Here is a 12,555-nt window from a genome sequence, read left to right as displayed (position 1 = left end):
TTTTACCTTCATACTCCTGGGATAGGCTCCGGCACCCGCAACCCTGTATACAGGATAAAGCGGTAAAGGTGATTTTGAGCCGGACGATTAATGTTAATTAATTTATTGTCAATACCACCTATCTTGTGTACAAGGTCAGAGGAAGCCTGCAGCCTATCCCGGGAGACTTAGGGCACAAAACGTGGTACACCCTAATCTGCATGTCTTTTACCTGGAGGAGCGAGGCCACCATGCCGCCCCGTAATTTTAATGTGCTGGAGAAATGTTTTTTTATTTTTAAATAATGAAAAAAAGGCCCTACCTAGTAGTGGCACTGACTTAATTTTTTTTTCTTTTATGTCAGCTATTAAAAATAGAACAGATTTAACAAACAGCTGGAATGGGAATGCTTCTTTGGGGAGGTTGGGAAACTCCGCCCCTCTACAGTCACTTCGTAAAAACTCGGCCGTTGTCGTGGTAACGTCATCGTCGGAAAGCCCACCCCCTTCGCGTTGGAGAAGAAGAGTCGCCATTTTGAGTGATTGAGTTTCATTTCACCTCGCAACTGTAAGGACGGATAGACCTTCAGGAACGTTTCAGCATGTTACTCTTTGAAACTGTTAATGGGAATTTAACTGCTATGAACTGAAACTCTTCCTAAAATCAATCAAAGTCAAGTAACGCATAAGCCAGTTGAATCCTGAGTCGATTTTTTGCACTGAACTCTAGTCCGTTAGAGGAAATGGCTGTGGAAAGCATGACTGTCCATCCAAACTCCCCAACAGCCAACCACGAACACAACAGCCTTCTCACTGACGAAAGGTCGAGTAATATCATATTTCTCTCCAACTATTTATTTATCCTTTGCTTTTTAAGTACAAAAAGCATGGGCATTATTTTGCTTTTTTTTTTTTTTTTACCTTTCAAAGGGATTAAAGTCGACTTTTTTTCTGGGAAACGAGTACAGAGGTAACGAACGCCATCTTGAAACGTTAACACGGCGCAAAATCTGGAAGGTCATATATCCGACTCACGGACATGTTCTGTGTCGAAACAGAACCGCGTTTACAAATCCAGACATTTCTTCGACGCACTTTTTCATCATCGAAGGACCAAAGTGGCCATTAAACAAAGAGCATCGATCACGTATTTCAGTCTTCCTCAAAGTAAAGCGGAAAAACGGACCACGTCGGCGACTTAAAATATTCCATAGTGATCCATATATCTCATATATTTATATCTTCCTTTAACGCAGCCTTATGTGTAACTGCTCGGCGATCATAAAAACAGTCGAGCTAGGTAATTAGCCGTTTATGTGAACGCGGCTAGCATCTCGTATCCAGGCCTTGTATCCAGGAAGCTAATCTAAGCTACTTAGAGGAGCTAACGCGCTAGGTTAGCTAACTTAGTTCCCACCCGCAAACTGGATAAAAATTCGCCAATTTCTCATAAGTAACTCGTTTGTGAAATTTGTTCTGGGTGTTCCTGAAATTTAAAGAAAGCTAATTAAATGTAAATGTAATCATTGTCCACTAATATGCTAAGTGCGCTAGCTTACTAGCTGCAATTAGCCGAATGACTAGCCTCGGCGTTGCGCACAATCTTTGCATTTGCATGGAGCTGGTTTAAAAAGGGGTTTGTGTACAAAAAAAAAAAAAACACGCACAAAAATAGAAAAGCATAAAATCTCTGTTCTTTTATGGCTATAAATTCATATTGCTCATATAGTATAGGTTTAAAGTCATGTTTATAGTTATTTATTTCTCATAAAACCGCTTTAACTTTTCCATTAAAATGTATAATGTGTAACTATGGTACTGATAATTAAAACAGAAAATTATTATTACCCAAATAACAGTGTCAGGGTATACAGATGGAACCAAAGAACAGTGATTAAACCAGTCACTTACATTAAACTAAACAATATTGAGTAGACCAGGAAATTATTTAACAAGGAAAATGACTTTCCTTTAGAAGAATTTCGCAAAACACCTTTTGAGTTCTTTTCCAATGTCTCAAAAGCATTCTAGTTCTTAAAACGCGAAGTAAAACACTAGTACTGTATAGGACTAAAGTCATTTTATGGATATTTTTCAAAATTTGACAAAATGCATAGTTTATAAAATGTATAAAGTTTAACTATGGTATTAATGATCAAAAAGAGAATGATTAACCCAAATAATAATAATGATTATCAGGCAATACAGATCGAACCAGACTGAACCAAAGAACAGTGATTAAACCAGTAAATTACAAATGAGCAAAACTATTAAAGTCTCTTAAAGTCACTTTATGGATATTTCTTTTTCCATAAAATCACTATAACCTGCGAAAACGCGCTTTATAAAATGTTTAACTATGGTATATGTATCTTTAATATAAATTCCTGTAAAAAAAAAAAGTAAACCAGAAAATAAATGTTATTTAACAAGGAAATTGCTTTTCCATGAATAAAAATGCACAAACATTTTCTTCCCAATGTCTCAAAAGCATTCAAGGTCCTAAACGTGAACTAAAACACTAGTACAGGTTTAGGTCACTTTTTTGGACATTTCTTTTTTCATAAATTTGCAATAACCTGTGAAAATGCAAGCTTTAAAAGATACTGTTAATCAAAGGGGAATGATTAACCTAAAGAATAATGATCATATAAGGTAATACTGATTTAAACCAGACTGAACCAAAGAACAGTGATTTAACTAGTAAATTACAATTGAACAAAACAAAAATGAGTAAACCAGGAAAGTATTGTTTTTCAACAAGGAATTGCTTTTATTTCTAATAGGATGGATGTTTGTTCTTCAGAAAATTATTGCACAAATCCAATTTGCAAAGTCTCAAGCATTCAAGGTCCTAAATGTGGATTAAAACATAAGTATAGTACCAGTTTAAAGTCATATGCACATTTCTTTTTCATAAAATTTCTATAAAATGCACATCTTGTAAAATTTATGATGTGTAACTATGGTACTTATAATCAAAACAGAGAATGATAAATCCAAATATTAAACCAGGAAATTATAATTTAACAAATAAATTGCTTTTACTTCTAATAGGTTAGATGAGCTTTTCTTTCAGAAAATTATTGCACAAAATTTTTTAGTGTTCCTTCCCACTGTCTCAAAAGCATTCAAGGTCCTAAACGTGAACTAAAACACAAGTTTCATTTTATTTATTTATTTTTCCCAAATCGAGTGAGGTACACCGCATGCAGAATTCATCAATCCCTTTTTAGCTGTCAAAGTCCAAATGATATATAGATGAATTTTCATTGTTGTTAGTTTTAGGTGAACAGTTTTAGAGCCCAGAGTTGCCACAGGTCATCATTTAAGTTGATAGGTTTTGGTATCATTTCTGTTCGGTTGCAAAGTTAAGAAATGGCTCCCAGCGCCCCGGATGGGTTGTTTATAGCTTTTGCTAGAGGGTGACCCGATTTCTCAGCTGTCTTGTCACTCACTGCATGGTCGAATAAGCTCAGTTGTCCTCATATAACTTGTGCTAAAGATATGACGCGTTTCTTATATTATATTGATATAAATGATCAGGAGAAATTGTGATCCTTTTATTTTTCGTTAATGTCTACATCTCCTACTTGGCTTTAGAAGCATAACAGTTACGAAGAGTTTGAAGTATTTCCCTTTCACACTTATATGAAGAAAGATAAAGGTCATGTGACTGTGAAATTGGAGTTCAGTTCATTTCGTGACTGCTGAGCACCAAGCCCTCTCTTCTGTAATAGATTGATAGGGACAGAGTGCATAGAGTTTACTTTGGAGTCAATGTTGTACACTTGTTCAAAAGATCTGTCTCTCCTGTTTGTAGAATCCTGTGGAGTAAAGAGGTGTCAAATTTTTTAATTTACATTATAGGGCTGAAATTAAGACGGGTTATCTTAATCTCCGATTATGAGTGTCAGGATTCTTATTTTAGAGGTACATGTTATATATAAAAAAAAATATATAGCAATACTTGATTTCCAATAAAGAGATGAGCAGTTTGCGCAAACATTTATTGGCACATGGTCCAATCGTTTTTTATAATATCTATTACGTGTGTAGGAAGGAGTATTATACAAATTAATTTGCATCATTTTAGTTCCAGTTGGACGAGCTTTTTGCAATGCCCCACCACAATCTTGTGCTCAATCATTAACTAGATTACTCATTTCTTTGGTCAATTGTCATTTCAGACCTGCACAACAACACCTGTATGTGAAATATTTGGTTTCATGTTGTTCTTTTTAGTGGTGTTTTAACCCTAGGTCAGTGTTCAGAGAGAGAGAGAGAGTGGTTAACATTTTAAACCTGTGATAAGGATCACAGTCCAATGTTCACAATAGGCTGAAACATAGATTTGTATGTCGTTACATTTGCAACATCAATAAGTTCATAACTTTTGGATCTAACTATATGTACTCTAAAATCTCTTTTACAAACCCATGACTTTTCAGTTCAAACCACCTGACAATGTATTTTTAACAAAAAGTTTTAAAACAAATATAAGACTATGATTATGAGTACATTGTCTTTATTTAATTTAGCAATTTTGATGTTTGAATGTTACAGACGAGAGGATGAAGAACTGGAAGAGGGGGAGCTGGAGGATGACGGAGGTGACGTGGAAATGCCCAGCACTGAGGGACAAGAGCCTGAGGAAAAGCCCGTCCGTGTAAAGGAGCGGCACGGCAGCGAGTCCGATGAAGAGAAGGCTCATCGTCGCAAGAAGAAAAGGAAGAAAGAAAGAGATAGAGACCGAGAGAGGGAGAAGGAAAAGCGGAGATCCAGAAAGAGGCGCAGATCCAAGCACAAGGTATGCTTTGTGTATGGGTTGGTGGGTGTGTCTGGATGATAATTTTTGCGGCGTTTGTTGCGATTCTGACACGGTTTGTTTTGCGTGGTTTAGCGTCATGCGTCGTCCAGCGATGACCACTCGGACTTCAGCGATGAATCTGACTACAGTCCCAGTGAGAAAAGGAAGTATCGGGAATACGGCTCTCAGTACCCACCCTCAGTGAGTGTAATAAGATTTTCATCTTTTGTTAAATAAATAACCATCCAGTATATTTATCATCCATCAGAGAGTGAACCAATAGGTTGGTTTTCCGCAGGTGTGTTTATAAGCCAAAGATTGAGTGAATTTAACCTCAATATGTTATCCATGTTCCAGTCTCATGGAGGCTACGGTCCTGCACCTCCCTCAGGACATGGAGGACCTATGTCAAAGAAAGGCAGCTACATGAAAATGGACAAACAGGGGTATGGTGGCTACGATGAGTATGATGAGGAGAACTATGAGGGTGAGGAGGATGAGGAGATGGGTGATGATGATTATGATGACTTCACCAAGGAGCTTAACCAGTACCGCAAGGCCAAAGAAGGTGGACCATGCAGCCAACGTGGCAGAGGTACACACTAATCCAGCTGTAATAAAATACAGATGTATATCTAACATTTACAGAACGCATAAGGGCATCCTAGATCTTTAATTGTTATTAATGTTAATGTTGTCATAACTTGTAGGTCTTAAGGGTCGAATAAAAAACCTGAGAGGTCGAGGCAGAGGAGGAATGAGGGGCCGTGGAGGCAGAGGCGGAATGAGAGGTAGAGGACGAGGTAAAATGGGAGGTGAGAATGAAGACGGGGACGGCATGTATGGAGATGAGATGGAGGTTAGTTCCAGCTTTAAATCGATTTCGTCATTTGGTGTTACGATCCACAGATAGGCCAGATTACAGGCCAGTAATTTGCATTATCTTATTACAGTATGGTGAAGATGACTACGATATGGGTGATGACGATTACGATGATTATTCAAAAGAACTGAACCAGTACAGGAAATCCAAAGACAGAGGGCGTGGTGAGTTTAAACAGTACAACACCCTGTTGAATAGGTTATAAAACGTTTAGCAGATTAAGATAAACCTATTGTGTTCTGAATGTTTTTTATTTTTAGGTGGCAAAATGGGCCGAGGTCGAGGAAGAGGGAAGGGGGGCAGAGGCATGAACCGCGGCAGGGGCAGGAATCGAGGGAGGGGTCGTGGAGGAGACATGTGTCACGATGATGACAACAGTGGAGATATGGACATGGGGGTAAGAAATAATATCTGCTCACAGTGCCCAGGCCTGCTCTAACACAGGGCAGTTTTACAAAAAGTTTTTTATCACCTGAATGGCACAGACAAGTCTGGCAAGTAAAACCTGTTACAGCTTTGTTTGCTGCTTAGTGCAGAGGTATTTGCAGAATACCTCCAAAGGAAACCCCAATAAATCTAGCTCATGGTAGAGTGCAGTGAAACCTCAGATTTCGTGTGTGAAAAGAGTGGAGGCAGGGTAACTGTTTAAGAAAAGAAGGGAGAGCTTACTTTGCTCACACACAAAGCGCCTTTGCGCACAAACGGTAACACTTAACTGTCAAGATTTATTTTTACTTTTTTTAAAGGTAAAGTGCAGGTTAATTTATTTTATTTTTACTTAATATTTTGTGTGTAATTATTTTTATGTATTTTTGTGGGCTGTGAAACAAATAATTAGAGTTACCATTATTTCTTATGGGAAAATTCAATTTGGTTTACGAGTGTTTTAAAATACTAGCCCGCTTCTGGAACAAATTATGGTCGTGATCCAAGGTTTCACTGTATACTGAAGAAGGCAAACACACTCTTTACTCTGATGTCTCTTAGAGGTTGTCTTGGCAATAATGTAATATCTACACTTAAAATAACAGGTAATTATAAATCACTCGAAATATTTAAAAACCACCTCAGCTTTAGGCAGTTCCAAGCTAAGTAGGAGATGTCTTGCTATTTGAAACACTCGACCATCCTCTCGTCATAACAGCCGTTACATTGTAAGCCGGAACTGAAAAGACCTGTGTGTTTCGTAGGACGGATCTGGTGGCCAGAGAAAACATGACCAAGAAAAGCATGGGCAGGACAAAAAAGGCAAGGCCATTTGCAAGTACTACATTGAAGGCCGTTGTACCTGGGTAAGAACACTAATAAGTGGAATTTGGTTTATGGTGTAGATTTCATGATTATTAATATTATACAAGTATTTAAACAGAAAGCTCAGTACCAAAATGTGTGCTTGTCATTAAGTCCAAGCTTGCTACTGTTCTTATATTTTAATATGTGATTAACAGGGTGAACACTGTAACTTCAGTCATGACATTGAGTTGCCCAAGAAGAAAGAACTCTGCAAGTTTTATATTACTGGCTTCTGTGCCCGGGCTGAAAATTGCCCATACATGCATGATATCCTTTATATTGCAAATGTCTTCTGTCATTTAGTAGTATTTTAATCAACACAATATTTTGTCTTGCCTAATACTCTTTAATAGTTGAGTATAATGCATAGCCTGGTGCAGACCATTCCTTAACTCTGCAGCACGTGACTTCCCCTGCAAGCTGTTCCACACCACAGGCAATTGCGTAAACGGAGATGACTGTATGTTCTCTCATGATTCTTTATCAGAAGACACACAAGAACTGCTAGATAAGGTAAGCCTGTTCGTTGTTGGTAGAAGAAAAAAAAAAGTATGTTCTTATTCTCCAGTCATATCCCGTCTCAATCTGTGATGTTAAATATAATTGCAGATGTTGGCCGAGGATGCTGAAGCTGGTGCTGAAGATGAGAAGGAGGTGGAGGAGCTGAAGAAGCAAGGTATCAATCCCCTCCCCAAACCCCCACCTGGTGTTGGACTTCTCCCCACACCCCCAAGACCTGGCCCAACAGATTCCTCAAGTCCAGCCGAATTTGGGGCGCCAGGGCCTCAACATGGAAGCATACCTTCCAATGGTGCCTCATGCCCAGGCACTGAATCAGCCCCAGGGCATAAGGGACCACCTCCTCCCCCCTGCCCAGAAGGAGGATCTTTCCAGGGATCACCAACTCATGGTTCGTCTCTGCCACCCGTCGGTGCACCGCCTCCCTGTGGAGGTAACACGGGAAAGAAGATCCCATCCTTGTTCGAGATTGTCGTAAAACCCACTGGACAGCTAGCACAAAAACTAGGCGTCAGGTTGCACATTCTTTCTTCTTTCTTATAGTTTCTATATAGTTTTATTTATTGATGTTTGCAAAAAATGCTTACCAGTGTATGCATCTTTTTCTTAGAGGTCCAAATCCTGGCGCTGCTACAGGTGCTGCAGGAGCTCAAGGCCCACCTCCATGTCCTCCAGGTGGACCTCCACCTCGTTTCCCTGGTGGCCCACCGCCCGGTCACATGGCACCAAATGGGCCTCATGACCTGCCACCCATGGGCCCACCAAATATGAATCAAGGGCCTCCAGGAATGATGCAGAATTTTGGCCAAGGAGAAGGACCTCCAAACCAGGGCATGATGCCACCCGGAGGTGGTTCTGCTCGCAATTTTTATGACAATTTCTACCAGCAGCAAAGCATAGGAAAAGAAGGGGAAGTTGAAGAGGGTGAGCTATTTCTTTTTTTTATTCCACCTGGAAACCAGAACATTAACACCAAATATTAAAGAGAATCTTTCATTTTGCAGAGTAGGAGATTATATTGTTGTGGTAGGAGTTTGCTACTTAGCTTTTTCACTACATGAGGGTTACTTTTTGTCTCCTGACATAGATGATGACTACATGACAGGATCTGGTGGAAACTTTAACGAGCAGTCCTCAGGGAATCAGAACTCTGGAAATATGGATGGCCCACCCAGTGGAAGCTCAGCTAATCAGTCTGGAATAACAGTGCCAGACTTTTTGCCTCCAGCACAGCGTGTGCTGTTTATGAGGATCCAACAGAACCAACAGGAAGAAGAGGAGAGGGCCAGGAGGCTAGCCGAAGGAGGACCTGAACGAGACAACGAAGGTACTTTTTAAAGTCCTTTATCAGTATGATTTCCAGTATTTTTGTAGAACTCAGTTGATGTATAGTCATATGTATATGGCCTCTAACAAAACAATTTTTTTTAATTTTGGAAAGTTGATCATTTTGATTTATGCACATTCCAAATTCATTTTCCTAATTTTCTTTTTTGATTCTGTGAAAATGTCTCAAGGACAGTTCTTTGCATGACCCTAACTAAGAGGTGTAAAGATTGTAAACACCATGTGGTTTTTAAATGTCTAATCAAACTCGCTTCTTTCACTAGATGGCAGTATTGGTCATTCATAAATTGTCAACATTTTATATGCAGGAATAGATCCAAAGACTATTAGGATGTAGTACAAAGGCTAGCGTTTTACCATTTACATGCTAAATGGCATATTTTTTCATAAATACTATTTCCTTTGTCTTTTAGGAGATTCAGCAAATTGGTATTCTAGTGAAGATGAAGATGGTGGTGGAAGTGTCACATCAATCCTTAAAACCTTACGGCAACAAAGCCAAGCCCAAGGGCCCTCGAAACCTGACAGTGCTCCCAGCGATCCCAGGCTTCAGAAGGCTCAGACTGCCCCGGTGCCCAGCAGACCGGCTGACCCCAGGCTGGCACGAGACCCTCGCTTATCACGAAGCACTGAATCCGCCCAGGTTTCGGAGACTAATCTCTCCTCTCCTCCGTCCTCTTCAGCTCCCACAGACCCACGACTTGCACGTCAGACTGCTACATCCAAACCCGAGCCCCCACTCGTGTATAAACCACCACCCCTTACCCCTGCTGCTACTGAGGAAGAGGAGGGCGAAAGAATGCTGAGGGACAAACCCGTCCCTATACCTTTGGATCCATTAATGGGCATGGCTCTGCGTGATCCCCGCTCACAGCTCCAGCAGTTCAGCCACATCAAAAAAGATCTGGTTCTAACCAAGCCTTCTTTCGCTAAGGCTGTCCTTTGGAGTCCTGAAGACCTTATTCCCATTCCTATCCCCAAGCAGGACTTTCTCCCACTGCCTCCAGGTATCCCTCCTGTTGCAAGCATCGATCCACGGATCTCTCGTGCCCAGCAGCAGCTCCATACTGCTATTTCTACGCCCCTGCCTTCAGCGGCTCCCTCTGCCGAACCGCCCAGCCAGTCCTCTTCTTCTTCCTCCTCCTCCTCCTCCTCCTCCTCCATACCAGATTTTGAGCTGCTCTCTCGTATCCTTAAGACTGTTAATGCCTCTTCTTCCAGTCCTTCACAAACCACTTCATCTGCTGTTCCTCCTGCACCCGTCCCAGCCGAAAAGCCAATGGACCCTCGCATGGCCCGTAAGATCACGGATCCTCGGCTGCAACCGCAGAAATCCGCTCTTAAGCAGCCAGCAGAACCTACAACTTCACAAACCTCTGTATCTGCTGGCTCTCCTGCGCCAGGCTCACCTACACACACTATTGCGCCCTACGACCCACGTATGTTCTCATTGGGTGGAGCAGGGAGAGGGGGTACAGGGGGTACTTCAGGGTCTGGCAACAGTGTCCTTAACAGCATCAGTCTGTATGACCCACGCACACAGAGTTCAGACAAACCTGAGAATACAGAGGTCACCACCACCACCACCACCACAACAACAAGTGAGACAAAGGTCAGTGACAGCGTGGTCTCTACAGCAAAGCCAAAGTCCAAAGAGCCGCTGTTTGTCCGAAAATCAGCGTTGGACCAGCCTGAGCCGGAGAAAAGCAACAGTGAGCAAACCACTGATCGTTACAATAGTTATAACAGACCTCGGCCCAAGCCTTCGCCCTCACCCAACGCAGGAGGTACAGGAGGAGCTCCCACAGCAGGAGGTTCCTCTCAAAATCCTCAGGGCACAGCCGGGGCTACAGAACCACCAGCAGGAGTCCACAACCTTCCTGTCTCTACGCTCTTCAGTATGGTGAAGCAAGCTAGCAAGCCGAGTGGCACAGGCAGCCCATTTGGGGGCAACAGCCCAGCACAGCCAGACACCGCTGAACAGGACAATGCCTCCTTAAAGGATGTTTTCAAAGGCTTCGACCCTACTGCCTCACCTTTCTGTCAGTGATCTTGGACCTGCAGCTCTGATGCTAAAGCCAGCATGGGCCACTTTAACACCATGTCTCAGTATTCACAGGAATTTATATGGTTCAGAGGGAATATATCAAGGATATACAGTGGGGCGGGGGGAGAAAAACAATCTCTATAAATGTGTCTATTTTAAAAACCAAACCGAAAAGATATTTAAATCAGTCATTTTTTTAAAAAAAACCTCAGAACGTAAGAATAACGTGGGGCTTTTGAAGAGACGGTTTCCTTAGCTAGTACGCTGCGTTGCTGTGATTTAGCTGAAGGTTGACCCATATGCCATTGTGAACTGCCTGTCCTTTCTGTCGGACCCTTCTCATCAGCAATGTAGATTTCTTGTTCTTATCCTTGAGTACAAGGTGTGATAACGTCAGTAGATCAAGCACTATAATGAAAAAAAAATATCCCTCTATTGCAAGACCAATGTGCACGACCACACTCATGCTTTACCCGGAGTGCTTTCACCTACCTATCAGTGCTTAAAATTCTTTTAAAACTCTTTTAGCGCTCTCTTCGTCCTCACTCGTCAGATTTAGGTTCTTTTTTTGTTTTGTTTTTTGCATTTTCCCTTCAGTTTTTTATATTTGTTTCTGGGCACCTTTGTTCTGCTTCGGACTATGAACTTCTTTTTGTGAGTAACAGAACTGTATACTGAAACCGACATCTGTTAATAGTCTTTGTGAAATTGTTTTAATTTATTTTTTTATACTTGAGAAATCTGTTTGTTTTTCATGTGGCAGTTTAAAATATAATCATTATGTATACACTGCATACAGTACATTTATATACATAAATATATATAAATATATTTTCCCACCTGTATTGTATATGGACTTGTGATGTGCAACAGTTAATGGGCACAAACGTTTAACTAATGCTTTTTGTCTCTCAAAAAAAAGAACTCTGTTCTTTCCAACCTATCTTGAAACACGATTTTTTTTGTCACAAGGACTACTTAACATAATCAACCTTTCTGTGTTTTGTTTGGATTTGCCCTTACAAAGGACTTGTATATTGATAAATGTCCATATTTGACAACAGGTAACATTTTGTAATCATTCAGTGTAGGCAAGGTTGTGAAATATTTAATAAAGGAAATACAAGGTTAAGTGATAAAGGCTTGGAAGTGGATAATTAAGTGATATAAAAATGTAATAATTTTTTGGGTTCATTAAAAATGAATAATTTAAATTGGAAAAATGATGGAAAAAGGAGGCGGATGGGGGATGGAATGCCTATAGCTGCTATGATGTAAGTGATGACAGGAAGGGTTATGTCTCTTAGAAGTTCTACAATGTTAATAAATAATTGTAACTTTTGGCCAGCTGCTGTGGACATTAACTGGACGAACCCTCCATAATGTCTCGCAGGTTTTCTGAAGAGCAGTTTTAAAGCTCAAATGTAGGAGCTCTGGTCTTTGCCATATTGGCAGGAGCTGACTTCACTTAAACACCCAGATAATCTACAAATGGGCAGAACAAACTGGAACTGGCTGTTGTTTGAAACAAGCCTTACCTTCATTATCTCTAGCTAGATTATCTTTAGGTTTTATAAAATACTAAGTTTGCTAATGTTAACTGATGTGCTGTCGTTACTTGCCGTTTGAGTGAACTTCATTATCCATACCTTACATGTCGCATGAATAAAAATTTCTA

The 12,555-nt window shown here is 40.6% G+C and overlaps 1 protein-coding gene across 1 annotated transcript; it reads left to right on the top strand.

Annotated features, from left to right (window-relative positions):
- The first annotated feature begins 487 nt into the window (after positions 1–487).
- On the top strand, positions 488–12,017 carry zc3h4 (zinc finger CCCH-type containing 4). The gene is made up of 14 exons (XM_053506949.1): positions 488–801; positions 4,545–4,788; positions 4,882–4,989; positions 5,146–5,383; positions 5,499–5,647; positions 5,742–5,835; positions 5,932–6,068; positions 6,862–6,963; positions 7,120–7,231; positions 7,368–7,477; positions 7,574–7,998; positions 8,094–8,407; positions 8,571–8,810; positions 9,244–12,017. The coding sequence occupies exons 1-14, from the start codon at positions 722–724 to the stop codon at positions 10,878–10,880; spliced, it is 3,990 nt and encodes a 1,329-aa protein (XP_053362924.1). The 5' UTR covers positions 488–721; the 3' UTR covers positions 10,881–12,017.
- The last annotated feature ends 538 nt before the right edge of the window (positions 12,018–12,555 follow it).

The sequence above is a fragment of the Clarias gariepinus genome, chromosome 11 (assembly GCF_024256425.1).
Source record: "Clarias gariepinus isolate MV-2021 ecotype Netherlands chromosome 11, CGAR_prim_01v2, whole genome shotgun sequence".
NCBI classification, from domain to species: Eukaryota; Metazoa; Chordata; class Actinopteri; order Siluriformes; family Clariidae; genus Clarias; species Clarias gariepinus.
This window is presented reverse-complemented; position numbering and strand designations above follow the sequence as displayed.